Source organism: Trichechus manatus, unplaced genomic scaffold, assembly GCF_000243295.1.
Source record: "Trichechus manatus latirostris isolate Lorelei unplaced genomic scaffold, TriManLat1.0 scaffold00265, whole genome shotgun sequence".
NCBI classification, from domain to species: Eukaryota; Metazoa; Chordata; class Mammalia; order Sirenia; family Trichechidae; genus Trichechus; species Trichechus manatus.
In genome coordinates this window covers 721,523-748,213 of record NW_004444201.1, presented here as the reverse complement: position 1 = coordinate 748,213, position 26,691 = coordinate 721,523, and the positions used below count along the sequence as shown (strand labels likewise).

The following is a 26,691-nucleotide window of genomic DNA, read 5'->3' as shown; positions in this document are numbered from 1 at the left end:
AAAAAAAAAAAAGCCCACAGCCACCAGAAGAAAGGAAATAGTAAAGATCACAGCAGAAATAAATGAAATAGAGAATAGAAAAACAATAGAAAGAATCAACAAAACCAAAAGTTGGTTCTCTGAAAGGATCAACAAAATTGACAAACCACTGGCCAAACTGACGAAAGAAAAACAGGAGAAGATGCAAATAACCCAAATAAGAAATGAAATAACGGACATTACAACAGACCCAACTGAAATAAAAAGGATCATAACAGACTATTATGAAAAACTATACTCCAACAAATTTGAAAAAATAGAGGAAATGGATAAATTTCTAGAACCACACGACCTACCCAAACACAAAGTGATGCTGAAAAACTGAACAGACCCATAACAAGAGAAGAGATTGAAAAGGTAATAAAAAAAAACTCTCAACAAAAAAAAGCCCCGGCCCTGATGGCTTCACTGGACTATTCCACCAAACACCAGAGAAGAGTTTATACCAATACTACTTAAACTATTTCAGAACACAGAAAAGGAAGCGACACTTCCAAATTCATTCTATGAAGCCAGCATATCTCGGATACCAAAACCAGGCAAAGACACTACAAAAAAAAGAAAATTACCAATATCTCTCATGAATATAAATGCAAAAATTTCCACAGAATTCAGCATCATATCAAAAACTAATACACCGTGACAAAGTAGGATTCATACCAGGTATGCAAGAATGGTTCAACACTAGAAAATCAATCAACGTAATCCAACATATAAATAAAAGGAAAGAAAAGAATCACATGATCATCTCAATTGACACAGAAAAGGCACCTGACAAAGTCCAACACACATTCCTGATTAAACACTCTTAATAAAATAGGTACAGAAGGGAAATTTCTCAACATAATAAAGAGCATCTATGCAAAACCAATGGCCAACATCATTCTTAATGGAGAGAGGCTGAAAACATTCGGCTTGAGAACAGGAACAAGACAAGGATGCCCTTCATCACCACTCCTATTTAACACTGTGGTGGAAGTCCTAGCTACAGCAATAAGGCAAGAAAAAGAAATAACGGGTATCCAAATTGGTGAAGAAGAAGTTAAACTGTCACTGCTTGCGGAAGATATGATACTATACATAGAAAACCCTGAAGACTCCACGAGAAACTACCGGAACTAATAAAAAGATTCAGCAGACTAACAGGATACAAGATAAACATACAAAAATCAGTTGGATTCCCATACACCAATAAAGAGAATGATGAAAAGGAAATCAAGAAAACAATACCATTTGTAATTGCCCCTAAAAAAATAAAATACTTAGGAATAAATCTAACCAGGGACGTAAAAGACCCTACAAAACACTACTGCAACAAACCAAAAGTGAGCTACGTAAATGGAAAAACATACCACACTCATGGATAGGCAGACTCAACACTGTGAAAATGACAATTCTACCCAAAGCAATTTACAAATACAGTGCGCAATCCTGATCCAGATATCAAGGACATTCTTTAAAGAGGCGGGAAAACTAATCATTAACTTTATATGGAAAGGGAAGAAGCCCCGGACAAGTAAAGCACTATTGAAGAAGAAGAATAAAGTAGGAGGACTCGCACTACCTGACCTCAGAACCTACTATACAGGTACTGTAGTCAAAACAGCCAGGTACTGGTACAGTGACAGATACACTGACCAATGGAACAGGTTTGAGAACCCAGATGTAAATCCATCCACCTACAGTCACCTGATCTTCAATAAGGGCCCAAAGTCCATCATATGGGGAACAGTCTTTTTAACAAATGGTGCTGGCAAAACTGGATGTCCATCTTGCAAAAAAAAATGAAACAGGACCCATACCTCACACCATATACAAAAACTAATTCAAAATGGATCAAAGACCTAAATATAAAGCCAAAAACTATGAAGTTCATAGAAGAAAAAATAGGATCAACGCTAGAGGCTCTAATACATGGCATTAACAGGATACAAACCATAACGAACAACACACAAACTCCAGCAGATAAACTAGATAACTGGGAAAATCAAACACCTATGCTCTTCAAAAGACTTCACCAAAAGAGTAAAAAGAGAACCTATAGACTGGGAAAAAATTTTCGGACAGTACAAGTCAGACAAAGGTCTAATCTCTAAAATCTATAAGAAAATTCAACACCTCTACAACAAAAAGACAAATAATCCAATTAAAAAATGGGCAAAGGAAATGAACAGACACTTCACCAAAGAAGACATTCAAGCTGCCAACAGACATAAAAGGAAATGCTCGCGATCACTAGCCATTAGAGAAATGCAAATCCACAATGAGATATCATCTCACCCCGGCATTACTGGCACAAACCAAAAAAAATGGAAATAACAAATGTTGCAGAGGCTGCGGGGAGATCAGAAGTCTTATGCACTGCTGGTGGGAACGCAAAATGGTACAACCATTTTGGAAAATGAAACGGCACTTCCTTAGAAAGCTAGAAATAGAAATACCATACGATCCAGCAATCCCACTCCTAGGACTATATCCTAGAGAAATAAGAGCCATCACATGAACAGACATACGCATACCCATGTTCACTGCAGCATTGTTCACAAGAGCAAAAAGATGGAAACAACCTAGATGCCCATCAACAGATGAATGGATAAACAAACTATGGTACACGCAATGGAGTATTACACAACGATAAAAAATGAATCTGTGAAGCATCTCATAACATGGATGAAACTGGAAGACATTATGCTGGAGGACATTTTGCTGACTGAAATAAGTCAATCACATAAGGACAAATATTGTATAAGACCACTGCTGTAAAAACTCATAAAATGGTTTATACAGAACGAAACAATCTTTGTCGGTTACGAGGGATGGGAGGGGTGGGGGGAGAAAACATTAAATAGACAATAGATAAGTGGTAACTTTGGTGAAGGGTAAGACAGTACACAATACTGGGGAAGCCAGCACAACTTGTATAAGCTCCATAGACACATCCAAACTCCCTGAGGGACCAAACTGCTGGGTAGAGGGCTGTGAGGAACAAGGTCTTTGGGAACATCTAGCTCAACTGGCACAACACAGTTCATAAAGAAAATGTTCTACCTCTACCTTGGTGAGTAGCGTCTGGGGTCTTAAAAGCCTGTGAGCAGTCATCTAAAGTACTCCACTGGCCTCATCCCTTCAGGAGCAAAGGAGAATGAAGAAAACAAGATACAACAGAAAGATCAGTTCAAAGGACTAATAGACCACAACTACCACGGCCTCCACCAGACTGAGTCCAGTACAACCAGATGGTACCCGGCTACCACCACTGATTGCTCTGACAGGGATCACAACAGAGGGTCCTAGACAGAGCTGGAGAAAAATGGAGAACAAAATTCTAACTCATACAAAAAGACCAGACTTACTGGCCTGACAGGGACTGGAGAAACCCTGAGAGTATGGCCCCTGGACACCCTTTCAGTTCAGTAATGAAGTCAACCCCAAGGTTCATCCTTCAGTCAAAGATTAGACAGCCCCATAAAATAAAACGAGACTAATGCAGCACAACAGTCCAGGGACAAGGACTGGCAGGAGGGGACAGGAAAGCTAATAGGGAACCTAAGGTTGAGAAGGGACAGTGTTGACATGTCGTGGGGTTGTTCACCAATGTCATAAAACAACATGTGTACTAACTGTTTAATGAGAAACTATTTGTTCTGTAAACCTTCATCTAAAGTACAATAAAAAAAATCAGGACTTGGATGACACTGAACTACAGAATCAAGAAAAGGTTGAAGCCAGATAAATATCCTTTATTTTATTCATACATTCAACAAGTGTTTATTATCTGTTAGATATGGTTCCACGAGCTGGAACAGAGCTGACAAACTCCCTGTCACACAGAGCCTTCCTTTTGGTGGGAAATAGCAAACACATAAATACGCATTTCAGATGGTGATACATGCGAGGAAGAAAAATGCAACAGGACGAGGAGAGAGCCTGACAGAGGAGAAAACCTGTCTGGGATATAATGGCCACAAACAGCCTCTCTGAGGGGGTGACGCTTAAGCAGGGACCCAAAAGAAATGAAGGAGTGAGCTATGCAAGGAGGTCATACCAGGCAAAGAAGCAGGAGCATGCCTGCAGTGTTTAACAAGCAGTGAGGAAGCGACTGTGACTAGAGCAGTGAGCGGGGGAAGAACAGAAAGAACGAGGCCCAGAGGTCAAGAAAGGGCTGTCAATATTTTTTAAAGGTAATATTACAGCACGTTTGTTTGCTGATGAGTATGGTCTAGAAGAGGCAAAATGTTAGGTTAGTAGAGAGTAAGAAGGATAATTGGAGGGATGTCTTTCTTTAGACACGAAGGAATGACCTCTAGTTTACAAAGGGCTGTGCTGCCTTACAAAAGGACATTCCCAGCTTCTCTCCTGAGAACAGAGAAGGTTGAAGCTACAATTCAGAAGCAGTGAAATCTGACAAGTTTCATGACAGGAGAAAAAGGAAGTTATCTTCTATGTGAAATAAGATAAACAGAGAGTGACGAGTGGTGATGGGGTGTAGGGAGGTGTGAGAAGACTGTAGCTGGCTTGGAAAACGGGAGTGAATGGACTAGGGTAAGGTGTAGGACTTAAGGTTAGTGCCACGACCCCTGAGGTCTGAAGCCTAAGGTCGTAAAGCTGAAGTGAGACAGCATACTGGTGCTGTGTGTTTCTTACCCTCCACATTCTGCTTCTCTGGGGCCTGGTTGACAGCTGCCCTTAAGCAGGTCGAAAATTCTATGAGAGAACAACGGAAGGAGTGAGGGATGAAAGGGGTGAGTGTTATGCATAAGGCTGTGGATAATGACTGACCAGGCAGCCTGAGGTAGGTAAGAAGGAAAGCGAGGGTATGGATACAAGTGGGGGACTAAAGGAAATAAAGGTCCTTCCTGCCTGGAAAGGAGAGGCACCTAACCCGAACTTGGAAGGTTCTGAGACAGCTTCCTCCAAGAAATGAAGGTTGAGTTAGGATCTGACAGATGAGCAGGAGTTAGCCAAGTGAACAGACGTTAGCCAGGGCAGGGTTCCGGGAAAAGGAAGAGTATGCATGGAGGTCTGGAGAGGGCCAGAACACATGGGCAAGGACGGTGGGATTCTACACCAAAGTCAGAAGTAGAGGGTACCCACAGAGAAGTGTGCCAGGGCTCGGCACCCTGTTCCTGTTAAAGGCCAGCTAGTAAATATTTTGGGCTTCGCGAATCTTAGTCTCTATGAACACTACTCAGTGCTGTCTTTGCAGCGTGAAAGCAGGCACCGACAGTAAATGATCAAATGAACATGGCTGGGTTCCAATCAACCTTCTCTATGGACACTGAAATTTGAATTTCATATAATTTTCATGTGTCATGAAATATGATTCTTTTTTCCCCAATCGTTTAAAAATGTAAACACCATTCTTAGCTCATCGGCAGTACAAAACCATGTGGCAGGCCAGATCTGGCCCGAAGGCCACAGCTTGCTGATCCCTAGCCTCAAGACACCGAGGCACCATCATGGAGAACCATCTGTGCCTTGTCATGCGGGTGGCTTTATCCTAATGACAATGGGTATTCTTTGAAGAGTCATTCAGAGGAGAAATGGGATGAGATGATGTTTTGGAAGATCACCCTGGCTAGGATATAGAGAAGAGATTAGAAAGGGGAAAAAGGGAGGCAGGGAGGTGGTGAAGAGCAGCAGTTTATAATCTGGGCACGGGAAGCTGGTGCTGTAGACTACGGTAATATGTGTGGACAAAAAGAAAGAAAAGATGATAGATGTGAAAAAGACTTAGGACACACAACTGACAAAAGTCAGCAAGTGACTGATGGGACTGGGGCGGAGGGGGGTGGTGATGGTCTGAAAAAGTTGCTGTTCAGAATGAGACAACTGACTGGAAAAAACAGAATGAATCAGGTAGCACTGAGGACTCAGTGAAGCTGGAGCTGATAAATGAGGTATATATATTTTCCGTTTCCATTTTTTCTTTTTATTGTGGTGAAAATACACACACAAAAACATTCATCAATTCAATATCTACATGCATCTGTGACCATTCCACTATTCAGCCCATTCACTGAGTTTTATATTTTCACAATTTACAGTGATTTTTTTAGCAACATATCTTGTTTACAAATTCAATTTTTCTCTAATCTACAGATATTTTCTATCTATATTCATGTTCTCACGTGTTAATTTTTCTGTTTATTAAAATTTGGTGCCTTTCTCAAACTGTTGGCTTTCCTTAACTATTTGGTTAGTCTTGGTTAACTGCTACTCATTTTTATTTCAAAAATCATTATTCAAAAAATTCATGGCTGTTGGCTGTGACTACAACGGCTTATCTCCAATAACAGTGGAAGAGGGGCAGATATGGTCTCAGACAGTATCCACAGCTTCCCAGCCATCCTGCAATGCAAGAGTTTGCTAAGACCCTGCTCTGCCTCTCCCGCTCCAGCGACCACACGCTGCTGCAGCCTGGGAGTCAATCCCTGTGGTGCCCGCCGCTCAGCACACCCGAGCAGCACACAAACTCCATGGCTCCCACCCACTCTGCCTTCTATGAGTCCAGAGGATGCAGAGCAGCCCCATCTTCACGCAGTGATCCGAACACATTCTAGACTGTTTTCTTTTCCACACTATCCCGCCATCAATTCCATGCTGTTTCTACCTTAGAGAAATTTCTCTTCTGCTAAGGGCATTTCTCTCATTTTTTAAACACTATTGTGGATTTTTCTTTTCAATAACTCATTTTTACGAAGCATTTTGGATGTGAGGTAAGGCAGATGTGGGTGCTCGGTCTGCCATTTTGACCCCGTTTGTATTCATGTTCCTAAGTAACACTGACTACATGTCAATTAGTGGGGTGTGCGTGTGTGCATGTGTGCTCACATGCTTTGCCTGGTGTTTGTACCAAGATAATGCTGGTCTCATAAAATATATTAAATAAATCATATGGCACTAATATTACCTGCTCCTTGAAAGTTTGGGAAAACTTGGTAAAATTTTGGATAACTACTGTAATTTTTGTATGGCTCCTGGTCTCTTCAGTGCTTCCATTTCGTCTTAGCTCATGTTAGTATTTTATAAATTCTCAAATCTTTCCTTTAATTTAGAATTTTAAAATTTTATCATATATAGTTGATATCTCTTAGTGCTTTCACATCCTAATTTCCAATGTTAACCTCTTTGTACCCTGAATCTACCCACTTTATGACTGAAATTAAAATTTTTTTGCAAATAAAGAACAAGCTCTTGTATTTATCAACCCACAATATTTGTTTCATTAATTTCTATGTTTGTTTCCTCCTGCTTTCCTTGGGTTTATTTTTTATTTTCTTAAACATATTAAATTCACTTCTTAGTTCATTTCCACTCTTTATTCATGTTAACACCAAAAGACTATACTAAATGCAATGAGGTACCCTGGCCTATATCCTGGAACAGAAAAAGGACATTAGTGGGAACCAACGAAATTCTAATAAAATCTGTAGTATACTTAACAGTAACATAAAAAACAAAACCCACTGCTATCAAGTTGATTCCAACTCATAGCCACCCTGTAGGACAAAGTAAAACTGCCCCATGGGGTTTCCAAGGCTGTAATCTTTATGGAAGCAGACTGCCACATCTTTCTCCCTAGGAACGGCTGGTGGGTTCGAACCACCAACTTTTAAGTTAGCAGTCAATCTGCTTAACCACTGTGCCACCCAAAAACCCATTGCCTTCGACTTGATTCCAACTCATAGCAACCCTATAGGACAGAGGAGAACTGCTCCATGGAAGCAGACTGTCACATCTTTCTATGTGGAGGAGCTGATGGGTTTGAACCGCCGACCTTTCAGTTAGCAGCTGAGTGCTTAACCACTCTGCCACCAGGACTCCTTAACAGTAACATACCAATGTTAATATCTTAATTTTGATGAATGTATAATGGTTCTGTAAGATGTTAACACTGATAAAACATGCATTCAAGATGCATTGGTGACTAGAATGTGAAAGTTGGAAACATAGAAGGATGGGCAGTTGGAAAATATGGCCTTGGTGACAGAAATGACACCAGAGATCGCATGACAGAATTCTGCGAGACCAACGACTTCTTCACTCCAAACACCTTTTTTCAACAACATAAATGGCGACTATACACATGGACCTCGCCAGATGGAAAACACAGGAATCAAATCAACTACATCTGTGGAAAGAGACAATGGAAAATCTCATCATCAGTCAGAACAAGGCCAGGCACTGACTGCGGAACAGATCATCAATTGCTCACACGTAAGTTCAAGCTGAAGCTGAAGAAAATCAAAACAAGTCCATGACAGCCAAAATATGACCTGAGTATATCCCACCTGAATTTGGAGACCATCTCAAGAATAGATCTGACGCACTGAACACTAATGACCGCAGATCAGGCAAGTTGTGGAATCACATCAAGGACATCATACATGAAGAAAGCAAAAGGTCATTAAAAAGACAGGAAGGAAAGAAAAGACCAAAATGGATGTCAAGAGAGACTCTGAAACTTGCTCTTGAATGTAGTGTGGCTAAAGTGAATGGAAGAAATAATGAAGCAAAAGAGCCAAATGGAAGATTTCAAAGGGCAGCTTGAGAAGACAAAGAAAAGTATCATAATCAGATGTGAAAAGACCTGCAGTTAGAAAACGAAAAGGGAAGAACACACTCAGCATTTCTCAAGCTGAAAGAACTGAACTGAAGAAAAAACTTAAGCCTCGAGTTGAAACTTTGAAGGATCCTATAGGCAAAATATTGAATGACACAGGAAGCATTAAAAGAAGATGGAAGGAATATACAGAGACACTGTACCAAAAAGAACTGGTCGACATTCAACCATTTCAGGAGGCAGCATTGATCAAGAACCGATGGTACTGAAGGAAGAAGTCCAAGCTGCGCTGAAGGCATTGGCGAAAAACAAGGCTCCAGGAATTGACGGAATACCAAATGAGATGTTTCAACAAACAAATGCAGCGCTGGAAGTGTTCACTCGTCTACGTCAAGAATTTGGAAGACAGCTGCCTGGCCAAATGACTGGAAGAGATCTATATCTGTGCCCATTCCAAAGAAAGATAATCCAACAGTATGTGGAAATTATCAAAATCATTGTTGATGTCAGATGGATCTCGGCTGAAAGCAGAGAACACCAAAAATATGTTTACCTCTGTTTTATTGACTACGCAAAGGCATTACACTGTGTGGATCATAACAAATTATGGATAACATTGTGAAGAACAGGAATTCCAGAACACTTTATCGTGCTCATGAGGAACCTGTACATAGACCAAGAGGCAGTCATTTGAACAGAACAATGGGATACTGTGTGGTTTAAGATCAGGAAAGGTGTACAACAGGGTTGTATCTTTTCACCATACTTACTCAATTTGCTAAGCAACTAATCCAAGAAGCTGGACTATAGGAAGAAGAACATGGCATCAGGATTAGAGGAAGACTCATTAACAACCTGCAATATGCAGATGACACAACCTTGCTTGCTGAAAGCGAAGAGAACTTGAAGAAGCATGGACTGATGAAGATCAAAAACTACAGCCTTCAGTATGGATTACATCTCAACATAAAGAAAACAAAAATCTTCACAACTGGACCAATAAACAACGTCATGATAAACGGAGAAAATGTTGATGTTATCAAGGATTTCACTTTACTTGGATCCATAATCAACATCCATGGAAGCAGCAGTCAAGAAATCAAACAGTGTATTGCGTTGCTGCAAAATCTGCTACAACAGTGTTAAAAAGCAAAGATGTCACTTTGAGGACTCAGGTGCACCTGACCCAAGCCATGGTATTTTCAATTGCCTCATATGCATGTGAAAGCTGGACAATGAATCAGGAAGACCAAAGAAGAACTGACGCCTTTGAATTACGGTGTTGGTGAAGAATATTAAAGATGCCATGGACTGCCAGAAGAACGAACAAGAACGAACTATAACCTATTAGCAGGAAGAAGTACAACCAGAATGCTCCTTGGAAGAGAGGATGATAAGACTTCATCTCACATACTCTGGACATGTTATCAGGAGGGACCAGTCCCTGGAGAAGGACACCATGCTTGGTAAAGTAGACGGTCAGTAAAAAAGAGGAAGACCTTCAGTGAGATGGACTGACATAGTGGCTGCACAATGGGCTCAAACGTAGCAACAACTGTGAGGATGGCACAGGACCAGGCAGTATTTCGTTGTTGCACACAGGGTCACAACGAGTCGGAACTGACTCGACGGCACCTGACAACAACAACAACCAAAATAAGCAGGCAGAAATGAGTGTACAATTTCCACATTCTGGAACATGAGATTTTTCTTTGTTGCCTAGATTCCAGAAGGACACTCAATTCTGAAACAACAAGTATGAAAGTATTTTATGGGGGAAGAAGAGACTATGGAAATATGTGAATAATAACTATAATTTTTTATTGAAACTTTGTTTTCTACTTGTATAACAAAAATAAAAGAATCTAGGAAAAACTTTTCAGACCTTTCATAGTTGACAAGAACAAGTCTTACCAGTTGCTGTTCCACAGGCGGGGGCCCATCCTGATTGGCATAAACAATGGCAGGATTATAAAGACTGAACACCACAGGATAAAATACCTTTTTACCTATAAATTAAAGTATATGTTTTATATTACACAAGGAAATTATAAAATGAAGGACTGATCTTTAGTACAATCTTTATTAAGACTTTATTAGTCTTTCTTACCACCTATGGCGATTTTATTTACAACATATCGATCAATATTTAGGCTACTGACCAGCATGTTGATTTGATGAACACGCTTGATGACTCTATAACCTATTACCAGGTCAGTCCACAAAACTATAACCTCGCAAAAAAAACCAGAACCAGACTACAGTGTGCTCTACATATTTACTCCCTTTGCTATGGGGGGATCAGCAGGGTATTCTCTCAGATATTCACTAGGTGAGCCATTTACTGCTCCTCATTTCATCTCATCAGTAGGAATAGATGAAGGTTAACCTCGGACAACTACCAAGAAATTCAGAGACTTCTGTTAAATACACCTTCAAAATGAGGCATCAGAAACAGTAAATTTAAAGAATTCTGTACAATAAATAGATATGCAGCGAATAATTAAAATGCAGAACTGTACACCGATTTAACCAAGGTCTGGAAAGGTTGGGATGATGAGGGAGTAAGGCTCAAAAATGCCTGAAGTAGTAAGCAGAAGCCCTTGTTGTTAGCATTCAAGTGACTGGCACTGAGGGGACTGACAGTCTAACCAGCCCAACTACCGCTCAGCAGAGAAACCCTTTTTATGACTGGCCCCAATCAAAACTGGTCAGATAAAGTGGCTGGTAAACTGGAAAGCACTGTGTAGGTAATGTGGCAGCATCTTTATCACAAGATCCCCAGCAGATGCTCATCCCACCTTCCTTAAAACCCACTTAGGGACATGGAGCTCAATTTCCCTGAGGCAAACCTGTTTATTTTTGGATATTAGAGCACTTCTTTTACATTGAGCAAATACCTGTCTCCTTCAACTTCCACATTTTGAATTTCGTACTCTCTGGAGTAACAAAAGCAAGCTTAAATCCTTATTTATTCACTAGGCTCTCAGAGAGTTCCTTCCTGGCAACTATCTCCAACCAAAGTGACTAATAAGAAGGTAACCATTTGCATGGTATGAATAGTCCACATTAAAAAAAAAATTTACTATGAGATTCTTTAATACAGAACGCTTCTTTTTCACATTTAAAATAAAACTTGATTTATAAAAATACCACTAGCTCATACATTAAATCTACAACATAAGCAAAGTATAGTAAATCACCCCAAAATGCATACTTTTGAGATCCAGCAATACATGTATGTAGATTCTTGCATATGTGTGTCTGTAGCCTTCGTCTGAGGTTGGACACTTCTGACTTGCACATATTTCCAAACCACCTGGTCAGCTCTTTTTCTGACTGGCGTAGCTCCCTCCTTGTTAATTTTCAGACCTTTTATTCCTTTTTATTTATTTGGCTTTAAAGTCATTAGAATTTGGCCCCAAGAGAACGAATATGAAGTTCAGAGTGGCAAATTTTCTACTTAATATTCCAGTTAAATTATGCCTAATATAATGTTAAAAAAAAATTAATTAAAACTTCTTTTTCCCTCAAATCAATCCAACTCAGAGTATAGGATATGCTGACACCGTTCGAAATTCTCAACTCAGGTCATCTACCAATGTTTTACGCACCTGGCTCAGCATTTAACCGGCAGCTGTTAAGGAATTCGGCTGAGAAATATATATCAACATCACAGAAAAACATCAAGACCTCTCCCTTGTCCCAAGCTCGGGCACCCACATTTAGTCCTCGTCCACGATTAAATTCTTCATTCAATGACACCATGGTGTAATTGTGAAAATTAGACTCACTATAAGGAAAGCACATACAACAAATTTTAACAACTCTCTTCCTTCAATACAATTTACAAAATACGTTTTACACTTCAAGTATTTTTATTATGTTGGTTCTACATTCATTACAAGAAAAGGAAATCACCAGCTTCACATGTATAATCATCACGAGGCAGAGCTATACACTAAATGCCCAAATCTGAGGTAACATGCTGCTGGTGTTACTTCTCTGCCCCTTCCTTGCTACACGGTGTTGTGAGGTTATAAGTGTTAAGGAATGGACACTGTCCTTCAGGATCTTAAAAAACTATTGGGGAAATAAGAAATATCCACATGGGGAAAAAACTGCCATACTGTCGGTTAATAAAGAATGCATCCACACAAATGATACAGAAAAAGAACGCTCTTCTCTCACGCCCTTTGGATCTTTGTTCAAAGGTCCCCTAATCAGAGGGATCCTCCCTGATTACTGTATGGGAAGCAGCACTGGCCTCCTTCTTTATTCTCTATCCCTTTAGTCAGCTTTATTTTCCTTAATACCACCAAATATGTTACATATTTGTTTGAATGTCTCCCTCAACTGGAAGGTAAGCTCCATGAAAGCAGGGATTCTGTTCTGTTCATTAGTTTGGACAAAGTACCCCTCATAAAGTAGGAGTTTAATAAATATTTGCTGAATGAATGAATGAACAGCAGTTCAGAGAAAAAAGACTGTTTTTGCCTGGAGTAGACAGAGAACATGTTAGAAGTGAAACTCGAGTTACGCTTTGGTTAAAATCTTAAATTCAGTGGTGGGCGTAAAGGTCATTCCAATTTTCAAATCAGTCTAAAAGGCAAAGAGAGAGCAGAAAGCATCTTAGAGAACAGGGGTCATACAAATTAGACTGGAAAGAGGATGGAAACACTGTGACGACCAGAAAACGGTCAAACTGAAAACACCTTTCATGAGAGGCTCAAAAATCTGGCCAGAATCCTAAAGGCAAGGAGGTGTCAGCAAGGTTTTTCTGTTAGGGAAGTGGTTCTCATAGTGAGGTCCCCAAATCTGCAGCATCTGCTTCCCCTAGGAATGTGTTAGAAACGCAAATGCTCAGGCCCCATCCCAGATCCACTGAATCAGATGCTGGCGGTGGGAGTATCAGGTGAGGCTCAGGGTGGAGAACCTCAGGATACAGCTGGATCAAAAAAGAAGATTAGTCTCACAGTGGTACAGAACGAGTAACAGGGAGATGAGAGCAAAGGCTCCAATTGTCCATGGAGTGGACACCAAGTACTCACAATGTCCATGACTCCTCTCCCCTTCTTCCAAACCAAACCTGTTGCTGTTGAGTCGGTTCCGACTCATAGTGACCCTACAGGACAGAGTAGAACTGTCCCATAGAGTTTCCAGGGAGTGGCTGGTGGATTCTAACTGCTGACCTTTTGGTTAGCAGCCGAGTTCTTAACCACTGTGCCACCAGGGCTCCCTCCCCTTCTTACAGGATATAAATCTACCCCTTCTTTTAGGAAACTGCTGATCACCTCCTCCTCACACCCCCTATCTCCTACAGCCCCCAGCACCAAGTGGAGGAACTGATCACAGAGTCTTCCTCACTCTCTACCCACCCCAATCACAGTAATCTCCTAGGGGTGGGGGCCAGACTGAAGCTAGGCCAATCACAATACCCTCACCCCCCCTGGCCATAGTGATTGGCTCAAGAGTGGACAGAAAGTCCTTCCCTGGGATTTTCTCAACTGGAGGTGGGAGAGAGCGCTTTCTTCTCTGATGACAAAGCTGAGAAGTCGTGAGCCCAAAGCTGCCAACAGCCATATCCCTTACCATGCAGAAGAAGCCAATCTGCAATAGGAGAATCAGGTCGACATGCAGAGAAAAACAGACAAGATGACAACAAGACAATTTTGATGGTATTCAAGTTTCTGGTTCTAGTTCCCTGAGATGCCAAAGCTGTTTTGGTATTCTTTCAAAAACTTGGTTCTAATAATCCCTTTAATTTTGGGAGCTATCCAATATTCTTCAGTAATTTTCCTATTTTCCTTAAGCAAGCTCAAGGCAGGTTTCCATCTCTGCCACAAAGGAGTCCTGACTAATACAAGGATGAATTCAGTAAAGCCAATGTAAAGGCGTGGCACTTACAAAGTGATCTAAAAGTGGTAAAGAGAGAGAGGAAGAAAGGAAGAAATGGAGGGAGGGAGAATATGCACCAGGGTGGGTGGCAGTAGCAAAGAAGAGACAGAGAAGAGGCCCTATGAAGCAGGTAGGAACTGACTTATCAGAGGTATATGGTAAAGAATGAGTAAGACTCCGACTCTCAGAGAATTCATAAGAATGGTTTTACTCTGAACTAAAAGCAGGCTATTAAGAGGAGGAGCTGGGGTAGAGAAGAAGGCAATGAGCTGTACTTCTATACACCAATGCTGTGAGAGTCCCTTCAAGGGAGGAACAGCATCTCCCTCATCTGTGCCCAGTTTTCTTCTAACTGTCCCAGTCAGACTCCAGAGCAGTGCACCTGCCACATGGTAGGCAGGACTCAACAAATGTTAGCTGGACGACTGAAGAACAACGGCTTCTGAGAACATGGCCTCTGAAGGAATGGCCACAATGAGCAGACAGGTAAAGAAGCAAATGAAGGCCAGAGTTGGGGCAGTCAGAAAAGCTCATGTGCTACATTCTAGCATTCTCACATTAACACAGTACTGACATTTTACAAACTACAGACTGCTTCAAGGAGGAAATAGTGGTTAGGTGTCAGATGCAAAAAGGAGATCGAAGAGGATGACAAAGAAAAGGCTGAATTTGGCAGTAGGTCCTAACTTTGGGCCCACAATTCAGAGAAGAAAAGGCTGAGAAGCTACAGAATTAACAAGTATTAAGGAATTACTAATTTATTCATTCATTCAAACATCTGAGCACATATTATGTGCCAGATACTATATAGGCTGCTTGGTTACAGAACTACTACCTTGTGAGGTTTAGCTGTGAAAGGACAGAAACCTAACAGTACTACTGGGTACTGCAGAGTCAGGTGGGGCTTCTTAAGGATCTGGGAGACCTAAGCATCATTTGCAGGGTAAGATGGAATAGCTTGGGAAAATGGAAAAAAAAGAAAGGTGACAAGAAAGAGACAGGCTTAGGACATGATATCAAAGAGAATTACGTTTAGAAAAAGGGAAAGAGTTCGTCAGAAGAAAATAATAAATGGAGACAAACATATAAAAGGTGGTGGGCCACAGAGTGACAGCGCCCTGATCATGCCAAGCTGTCTGCAAAGAGTTCAAGGGAAGATGAGTTATTTAGGGTTGCACGTGAAATCACGAATTTATGATCGCCACCATATACATGCTCAGCCAACTTTTAAACAGCAGCTATTCAAAATTATTAACTCATTAAATACAGATATTCTCATTCTTCTCATGTTATATATCAACTTCAATGTGGACAATGGCTCACCAACCTTGTAACAGATTCTAGGATAGACTTGACTTTAGACAGTCCTTCTTTACCAAAATACACCACTGTGAGGTGAATCCTCTTGTCCTGATGAATACACACATCCCTAACAGAATTGAAGAATAAAGTTTGTTCAAAAAAATATATGAGGCACTACTTATTCAGAAAGCAATAATGAGGCATTACTTACTTAGAAAATCATCACACAAAGCTTTAATATAAAAGCAGCAATACTGCTGAACTGTTAAAGGCATTACAGCAAATGCATACCAACTTACATACCGTGAGTGCAATCCTTGAAGTGCCATAGATGCATTCCAACAATACTGCCATGTTTCCAAACATCTTTGGAACTTTGGCTTTGGTATTGCCTTTAGAAGCAAGTTACAAGCTACTCAAATAAATCCAATCCGTTCAGAACCAAATAAATATCCAGCTTTGGATCAAGAGTTCTTTGTTTTCAGGCTAATTCTGGAAAGTGTACCTATCATCGATGAATAAAGATTTGCCATGACTGAGATTACTTAGTGTTAAGAATAACATAGTCTTTGAAGGCAATTCAAGAAAGGTAGTCAAAAATGCTTTAGGAAATCAGGTCTCAAACAAGCTATTTCAAGTAGGTGAAACTAATTTGGAAGCACAGCTTTTTGATATTTTGCTAAAAAATAGTGTTAACTTTTAAATCCAACAATTTAATTATGAGAATAAAGATTAGGATTATAAAGCATTAAAACTAGCATATTAGTCTAGAATACTTAGTTTGACATTTATAACACTTTGAAATACAAAAGGTCACTTAAAAAGCATTAATAGAAAAATAACTTTTGTGTGGCCTACTTTTAAATATCTAAAAGTAATTAAAACATGGCAATTGTTAAATTAAAACAAAAAAGTAGTACTTTCCTCACGTACAAAAACCCAAACTCATTGTTGTCGAGTCAATTTCAACTCACAGTGACCCCACAGGATAGGGCAGAACTGCCCCCTAAGGTTTCCAAGGCTGTAATCTTTACCGAAGCAGCACATCTTTCTCCCATGCTCCTCATACAGTTACCAAAATAAATGGTTATTAACTAACACTTCCACATTTTAAAACATCCAAATTTAGTGACAAAAAAGGAAAAAAGTCTTTGCTTCCCAAGATGGAATAATTTTTTCCCCATTTTTAGTTGAATATTTGTGCTCCTAAAATTTATTTTGATTTTAAAACTCAATTTGTTCTAGAGGGAATTTTCTGGGGAGATAGCAATGTTCTATATCTTGATTGGGATATTGATTACATGAGTATAAATATTTGCCAAAAGTCATGGGGGCCTGTATACTTAAAGTATGTGAATTTCATTGCATGCAAACTGTGTCTCATTAAAGTTAATTTTTTAAAATTTTGTTTCTTCTACAATGAATTCACATATAATTGCATAATAATTGCATAAATACATATAATTGCCATCAAATTTTGCTTCTAATAATTGTCACCCTCGATTTACTTCCAGGTTTAAATTATCAATACAACAATATACTACGCATGTTTTAAGATAAATGAGAATATCAAAAATAAATGTTCCTTTAAAGCCTATAAAATTATTCTGTAATTCTAAGTACTCAGTAAAGATAAATTAAGTAAATCTGCATGAAATGTGATTTTTGGCAGGACTTAGCCAAATCATTAAGCCCTGAGAATTACCTGAAGTTCTGCATAAACTGTGCAAACGCTTCAGTTCTTTCAGCAAGTGGCACAATGATATTAATAATGGATCTGGTAATGTCGATCATCTCACTCTTGACTTTCATGAGAGGTCCAAAAGGGCGGAAGAGGGTCACATGTCTATATTCCATCAGGTCTGCTTTCTTAAAAAAGAGTTCGTACTGTGTGCCCTTATCTCTCTCGGTGCGATAGTAACCTAAAGGACAGAGTTAGGAAAGATGCCTCCATGTCAAAATGCATAAATTCAATGAGAATACTGATTTTACTTAGTCAAAGTATTAAACCAAACCTGTAGGATTATTTTTTATCTATTTATAAAAATAGATGTCACCACTGTACAGTCTGTTGCAACTATTCCTTTAAAAAAAAAGGAGAGATTAAGAAAAAAAAATGTTCACTGCTCTGATATATTATTATTAAATCCATAAAATATGATCCAAATAACAATTATTCCCTTTTACATATGACTTTTTTTTCCATAATAAAGCTATCAACACATATTACAAGCAACTTCACTATAAAGGTAAAGAAACTACTTCTAGCAATATTAAATTCTAGACCCAAGAGTCAAAACATCTACTTGGTTCAATTCAACAACAATGAACAGAGTGCCTTCATGTCAGTCACTGGTGATGTAAAGAAGGCAATTAACACGGTCCCAGTTTTGAAGGAGGGTCAGTCAAATGAGAGAGACAAAAATAAACAAATAGTAACAATACAGTTCTTGATACATATATATATATATATACATACATATATGAAAAATTAGTATAGATTTAAACAGTAATTTGAGATGACTTTGGGAGAAAAGCACAGAAGTCTACTAGGCAATCTGATTTTAAAGTGTGACCATCAGGAGACAGAAGGTCAGACCTATAGATGTTATGACTACTCTCAGTTAATATCTGGGAATAAAATGGAGAACAACCCTCAGCGGGATGCCCCCCGGAATCTTACAATCTAGCAGGAACTACAAATCAGTAAACAACTAGAGCCATGAGAGGGGAAATAAAGAGTAGTGGATTTCAAGAGCATTCAGGAAGCACTGTTCTCTTAAACCTGCAGGGTTGGAGATGACTTCCTGGAAGAAGTGACATCTCAGCCAAAGTCTGGAACACAAATAGCAGTTACTCAGTTGCTGCTGTCGGTAATTACTAAGGGGCGCGGGGGGAGGAATGCCCAGTAGAAGAAAACTGAATGACAGAATATGCAGAGAAAAATCCTGTGAGAAAATCCAAGGAGAGCTACAAGGTAAGCAGAAGCTGTAGGACATAAAAGTGGCCATTCCCTTTCTCTTTAGGCAGAGCCCATGTGAGGGCATTTTACACGTTAACTTGGGCATTTTACATACATTAACTAGTTATCTTATTTCCTCTGCAGCCATAAGCTACAGAGTAAAAAGACAAAAAGCTGACCCTGGAGAAAAATTAGGAGTTTCTAGAGAAACAACTGATCAAAAATGGCAGGATGTGACAGCAGAAAAAAGAGGTGGCCACAGAGCGAAGCTGAAATGCCACTGAAAATGCCCGATGGTCTCCAAAGGCCTCAATCTATTACAGCACATTAAGTGATATTCATGAGGACTCAAGGTCAACAAAAACTACATGTGGTGTACTTTTTAAAGAGTCAGGCAAAGAGAACTTTTAAAAATGACACATTCAAAATGGTTTTAGGTCTGCAATTAAATATATCTAGCAAGGGGTATTAAGATGGAGATGGGTGGGATCTATAATTATTCCTGTTTATATCAGACAACAAATGTCTTAAATTTATAGCAATGTTCCTCAACCTTTGATTCATGCCCTATCTTGACATACAACAACGTGCTTTCTGTAGTTTATATTGGGAATATAGATATTTCCCTACTTTTCCAAATACTGAATATGATTTTCAAAACTACCATATGTTTATGCAAATAATGTGCCCTTCCCCCACAAGGTATTTTTGTGCTATGATAAATTTTTTTAATAGCAACATGTGGAAGAGGACTGGCATGGCAGCCCTGTGGAAGTGCCTCACGGAAGGAGGGTGCAGCCAGCAAACAAACGCAGAAGGTGCACATTATTTGCATAAAAATATGGTATGCAGTCATGTGTCGCGTGATGTCCATTCAAGCAACGTCCACATACACGTTCGTGGTCCCATAAGGTTATAACAGAGTTCAGAAATCCCGACTGGAAAACAGGATGTAGCGGATGTAACACTTAAGAAACACTTCCAAACTGCGCAATGTTTTCATAAGTGTCACAAAGTAGTATGTGCATTTATTATTATGAACCACTGTATGTATTAAACTCTAATTTTTAATTAACAGGTTTTATGGCAGTCCATTCTTAAGTATGAATTGTCCATAAGTCAGATGTTTGTAATCCAGGCACTGCCTGTATAAAATATGGTGTTTGCACAACGTCCAAATCACATCACGTCCTATTTCACAGAACGTATCGTGGATATACAGTGACGCATGACTGTATGTGACTCCTTGATGTTTCGATATGTGCTTCTCCTTCCTCCAAAATGAAGAATAACCACTAATCTACTAGATTAGTTTTTTTTCTTTACTTTATCAAATGGTTTTCAAATTTTGAGCCTCAGTTCACACATTTTTAAAAACATAAAAAACAAGATCAAGGCCAGGTAAGAAAGGAATGCAAGTACATATATAACCCAGGAGAGTCTACTTCAACCTCAGTAATCACACTATTATAAGCTTAAACCAAAAAAACAAACCCATTGCCACTGAGCTGATTCTGACTCATAGCCACCCTACAGGACAGGGTAGAACTGCCTATAGGGTTCCCAAGGCTGCAAATCTTTACAGAAGTAGACTGTCACATCTTTCTCCTCTGGGAGTGGCTAGTGGGTTCAAACCACCAACCCTTCCATTAGCAGTCAAGCGCTTATCCACTGCACCACCAGGGAAATATATCATATCTAAGCAATATAAGCTTAGATATATTTCCCTGGTACATATTCTCTATTTTATTATGATCTCATTGTAACTTTTTCCAAAACAAAATTAAAACCAGATCTGTTACCATCGAGTCGATTCTGACTCACAGTGACCTTAAAGGACAGAGCAGAACTGTCCCATAGGGTTTCCAAGGCTGTAAATCTTTACGGAAGCAGACCGCCACATCTTTCTCCCACGGAGCGGCAGGTGAGTTCAAACTGCTGACCTTTCAGTTAGCAGCCAAGTGCACTTCAAATTCTTGATAGAATGAAGTGGGTAAAAACTTAAATGTTTTTATATTGTGGACAATGACTGACATATTACCAGTATACAATACTAGCATTTTGTCATACAAATATAACTATAAACCGATACATTTTTCACATTACCTTCTACGAAGTCATTTTCATTAAATATCAGCTTCTCTCCAAGGCGATTATCCTCATCTTCCTGATCATCATCTTCATCAGGATTATTAATGACGTCCAACCCGGCTTCAATAACCTCTACCAATTCATCTCGCTTGTCTTTTCTAACTGGCTTTTCCTCAGGATGGCGAGTGAGACCCATTTCCAATTGGAATACTTTCATTAAGGTAAAACTTTCAAAGGGAATGACCCCATATTCACTTGGTAGTTTGGCACCTATGCTAACTTCAGCTTTGTCAATTTGGGAATGAAGAAACTCTAAAAGATCACTAGGTGCTTGTTCTTTGTTGCCTTGATACCCTACGCCATTAGCCACTCCATTCTTTCTCTCTTGTAATGATCTCAGCCTCTCACTCATTTCTTGTAATTCTTGTTTCAGCTGGGCAATCTGGCGTTTCAGACTGGTTGCCCTGGTTTGATAATGTTCTTCCTGCTCCTGTAGCAGGGCTTGATAATACTCTTTACCATAATTCTCCCCAATAACACCCGGAAGAGATGCGTTTCCATCAGTCTGGGGGGCACATTCCAGAAGGTACATAAATAATACCAAACTGCAGAGTAAAGCCAGACCAAACAGCAGCCAGTGGGTCCGGGTCTGAAGAAACAATCCTCTTCTTGGCATTCTTATTAATGTATAATTGCCTAATGAGATAAATTCTTTACTTGTTCATACCTTTAGCAAAGGTTATCAAAAATTAGAAACAAAATCCAAATTTCCATAAAATGTACCAAGATAAATTCTCTCTTCAGAATTTCTTTCTTCAGTAGTCATGACTACTTATAAGAATGAGAAACTATACATACTTCCGGTGTTGTTACCATGATATCCAGAATAAAGCAATCTGATCTAGAGAATCAGATAAAATCCGTTATATGATGGCGACTTACCTGAAAGAAACAGATCAGAATCAATCAGAATTTTGTACCTGAAGTACATCAGACTGTTTGACAGCTTCAGTAAACTGAGCTATGAGCATCATGAAAGCATGTACAGCACCATGAGAAGTGCTAATAGAATGTAGAATATTCAGTAAATAGGAGGAACTGTTAAGAAAAATACCTCACAAAACACTAAAATGTTATATGAAATACTTTTAACCAGTATGTCTACATATTCATCACCTCCTGAATCAAAGAAACACTAAAATTATGTTCACCATAGTTTGTGCAATATAGATTCTACTGTCATTTCCCAACTACAGCATATGACCATTTGGGAACTGAGCTTCTATAAATTATTTTTATTAATAATGGAGAAAGATATTTTCTTAAAGTTTATTCAAACCAAGCATTCCACTTCATTAATTTCTATGCTTCAACCTAAAAAGGGTTAAAATTAGTTGGAAGGAAAAAAATTTTTTTTCCAGAAGGTCAGAGACATCTGGGAAGTACATTAAAAATTTTTTTTTTGCATTCAGAGTCTTCCATTAGATTATCTGAGCATTAGATCACATAATTCTTTCCACTGCACTGCACAACAACAGAGTCCCTACAAGTCTGGGAAGGTTGGGAGTCCACATAAAGGAAAAAGATAAAAGTTTTAATGTTTAATATTAAAAAACTACTTACGACTTACAAAATTACATGCCACCTTTCACGCTACAATCAGTTGTGTGAGCTCTTGTGTGTCTATGTCTAAACTAAGGAGTCTTCACTCAAGAAACAGAGGTTAGACTTAGGAGAACGGGAGCATGGGAGGACTCCACTGGACAGAGAACCTCCACTCTAACAAAGTGTTTGTCAGGAAGGATATGTGATACTACAGCACATTTTTTTAAAATTGTACTTTAGATAAAAGTTTACAGAGCAAATTAGTTTCTCATTAAACAACACACTTACTGTGTTGTGACACTGGTTGTCATCCCCACGACATGTCAACAATCTCCCCTTCTCGACCTCGGGTTTCCCATTACCAGCTTTCCTGTCCCTTCCTGTCTTCTCACTCTTGCCCCTGGGCTGATGTGTCTAGTTAGTCTCATTTTGTTTTATGGGCCTGTCTAATCTTTGACTGAAGGATGAACCTCAGGTGTGACTTCAGTACTGAGTTAAAAGGGTGTCTGGGGGCCATACTCTTGGGGTTTCTCCAGTCTCTGTCAGACCAGTAAGTCTGGTCTTTTTTTGTAAGTTAGAAATTGTTGTACATTTTTCTCCAGCTCTGTCCGGGACCCTCTATTTTGACCCTTACAGAGCATTTGGTGGTGGTAGCCAGGCACCATCTAGTTGTGCTAGGCTCAGTCTGGTGGAGGCTGTGGTAGTTGTGAATTATATCTCTCAGTCTGAGCCCTGGTGGGGCAATGGTTATGTATTCAGCTACTAACCGAAAGGTGGACAGTTCGAACCCCCCAGCCACTCTGTGGGAGAAAAGACCTGGCGATCTGCTCCCATAAAGATTACCTGTTGCCAGAGAGTTGATTTTAAATGACAGCAACCCTACAGGACAGAGCAAAACTGCCTGTGTTTCCAAGGCTGTTATCTTTATGGAAGCAGACTGCCATATCTCACTCCTACGGAGCAGCTGGTGGGTTCGAACCGCTTAGCCACTGCACCACCAGGGTTCCTTCCCATAAAGATTACAGCCTAGAAAACCCTATGGGCAGTTCTATGCTGTCATACAGGGTTGCTATGAGTCAGAATCAATTCCACTGCACACAACAACAAACAACAGCAACAGTTTATTTTTCAATGAAACAGAATAGAAAATATCAGTGTGCATCCCATATAGTAGCAAGTTTTGTGCTGCAACTATACATACAGAAATGTACAAGATCTCCACAAGAACTGTATTTCTAAGTGGGCTGTGGTCCAAAAAAACATGAAAAACATTGGTTTACAAGGATTTTTATGTACATCCTATGCCATACGTTCAGAATAGTACTGATGTTATCTTCATCTTGTAGATAGGGAAACCAGACTCAGAGGTGAAAAGACTTACAGTTATAAAACTATTAAGTGGTAGCATTAAAGCTAAGGTCTTAAAAATCAGTTGAATTCCTCCACACCAACAAAGAGAACTTCGAATATCCCTCGTGAACATAGATGCAAAAATCCTCAACAAAATTCTAGCCAACAGAATTCAACAACATATCAAAAAAATAATTCTCCATGATCAAGTGGGATTTATACCAGGTATGCAGGGATGGTCCAACATTAGAAAAACAATCAATGTAATCCATCGCATAAATAAAACAAAAGACAAGAACCATATGATTTTATCAATTGATGCAGAAAAGGCATTTGACAAAGTCTAACACCCATTCATGATAAAAACTCTCAACAAAATAGGAACAGAAGGGAAATTCCCCAACATAATTAAGGGCATTTATACAAAGCCAATAGTCAACATCATCCTAAATAGAGTCTGAAAGCATTTCCCTTGAGAACAGGAACCAGACAAGGATGCCCTTTATCACCACTCTTATTCAACACTGTGCTGGAGGTCCTAGCCAGATTAGGCTAGAAAAAAGAAATAAAGGGCATCCAAATTGGTAAAGAAGAAGTAAAAGTATCTCCATTTGCAGATCATACGATCTTACACACAGAAAACTTCAAAGAATCCACAAGAAAACTACTGGAACTAATAGACAATTTCAGCAAAGTATCAGGATACAAGATAAACCTACAAAAATCAGTTGGATTCCTCCATACCAACAAAGAGAACTTCAAAGAGGAAATCACCAATCAATACCATTTACAATAGCCCTCAAGAAGATAAAATACTTAGGAATTGTGATGGTTAAGATTGTGTGTCAACTTGGCTGGGCCATGATTCTCCTGTTTTAATGTAATCACTCCCATGACTGAATATACTGTGAGTAGCCAATCAGATGAAAGGGAGTCTCCTTGGGGGGGGGGGGCCCGCATCTGTACATAAGCAGATGTTCTGGCTTTTTGCTCTCTCTGGATCCTGCGGCTTCTTCCTGTTGTCTCATCTCCCGTTCTTGGGACTTGAGCTATCAGCTTATCTGCCGAACCTGGGATTCGTCGATCTGCACAGCCTGTGAGTGAGAGCCCTGCTCTCCGACCTTCTGATCTTGGGCTTGCCAGCTTCTGCAGCTGTGTGACTTGGGAGAGACCTCAACCCTGATCCACAGACTTGGGATGTTCTAGCCTCTACAATCACGTGAGCTGTTTCCTTGATATAATCTCTCTCTCTATATATTTATACACTTTACTGGTTTTGCTTCTCTAGAGAACCCAGCCTAAGACATTTGGTACCGGGAGTGGGGTGCTGCTTTAACAGATACCTAAAATGTGGAAGTGGTTTTGAAACTGTGAATAGATAGAGGTGTGGCAGTGGCAGAGGACAAGCAGCAGCAGAGAACCTGCAGCAGCACAGAAGTGGCAGCGACAGAGAACCAGCAGCAGCAGAACCAGGAGACCAGCCCAAGACGGTGCTGGAGTCGATCCACGGAGCCAGAGAGCTGAGTGCCTGTGCTCCAGAGGCTTCTTGGTGGCGTGCGGTGCCTTCAGGCACTTATCGGTGGAGTTAGGCTTGCTGACCCACAGACCAAGGAAGCTGAGTGCCTGTGTGCAGGAGGCTTCCTGGTGGAGTGGGGTGCCTCCAGGCACTTAATCAGTGGAGCTACCGAGCTTTGGAACACTTGCCCCAGCAGGGCAGATGTGGGCGTGAGACCTGAGGGCCAAGAGGCCACAGAAAGCAGAAGCTGAAGAGGCAAGGAACACAAGAAGCCAAGCTGCCTCAGTCTCAAAAGGTATGCTCATGACCTCAAGGGTTTCAAAGGGTGGAGCCATGGCCCCTGGTGTTTCTAAGGGTGGAGTTGTAACTCCGAAGGACTAGGAGAATGGTACGCCTAAAGCCGAGGGAGCAGAGGTGCCATCCCAGTGGGCCTGGAAGGCGGAGCCAAAGCCCAGGGCCGAGGGGCCTCCACTCAGAATCCGGAGACTGTGGCCAATACCTGGAGTCCAGAGGGCAGGGCTATTGTGTAAATTGTCTCAGAGAACAGAGGATTATTTTCAAGCCTTGAAAGCTAATGTAATGTGTTCTGCTCACTTGCTTGTTGACTGTTATTCCTTCTTTCCCTGCAATTTCTCCCACTGGTAATGGAAATGTCTAGCTGGTGTCTGTTCTGCCATTGTACCTTTGGAAACAGATAACTTGCATTCTAGATTTCACAGAAGAGGAATTTTTGGATTTTGGGCTTGGAGTTAAGACTTTTGCTGTGATATGATGAGATGAATATGTTTTGCATGTTGCAAGGATGTGACTTTTTGGGGGCCAATGGGTGGAATGTCACGGATTGAATTATGTCCCCCCAAAAATGTGTGTAGCAACTTGGCTAGGTCATGATTCCTAGTATTGTATGATTGTGTTATCTGATGTGATTTCCTTATGTGTTGTAAACTCTATCACTATGATGAGATTATATGTGATCTCCTTATGTGTTGTAAATTCTATCACTGTGATGAGGTTACACTGATGAAGTTGATTGACAAGATTAGTGTCTTAATGCAATCTCTTTAGAGATATAAAAGAGAGAAGTGAGCGGAGACACTTGGGAACCTCATACCACCAAGAAAGCAGTGCTGGGAGCAGAGCGCGTCCTTTGGACCTGAGATTCCTGCGCAGAGAAGCTCCCAGACCTAAGGAAGATTGATGACATGGACCTTCCTCCAGAGCCGATGGAGAAAGTGTTTCCCTGGAGCTGATGCCCTGAATTTGTACTTGTAGCCTACTGGACTATGAGAGAATAAATTTCTCTTTGTTAAAACCATCCACTTGTGGTATTCCTGTTAGAGCAGCACCAGATGACTGAGACAG

The 26,691-nt window shown here is 40.1% G+C and overlaps 1 protein-coding gene across 4 annotated transcripts in view; it reads right to left on the bottom strand.

Annotated features, from left to right (window-relative positions):
* Window positions 1–26,691, bottom strand: part of CSGALNACT2 (chondroitin sulfate N-acetylgalactosaminyltransferase 2) — a 94,535-nt gene that overhangs the window by 32,989 nt on the left and 34,855 nt on the right. For 2 of the 4 annotated variants that reach the window (XM_023724857.1, XM_004389879.2), the window contains exons 2-6: window positions 20,874–21,800; window positions 17,511–17,727; window positions 15,831–15,932; window positions 12,220–12,398; window positions 10,520–10,614 (exon numbers count right to left, since the gene is read on the bottom strand). In XM_023724857.1, coding sequence (XP_023580625.1) covers window positions 10,520–10,614; window positions 12,220–12,398; window positions 15,831–15,932; window positions 17,511–17,727; window positions 20,874–21,534 — 1,254 coding nt within the window. In that variant the 5' untranslated portion in view covers window positions 21,535–21,800. The other 2 variants (XM_023724858.1, XM_023724859.1) reach the window with 2 other exon arrangements.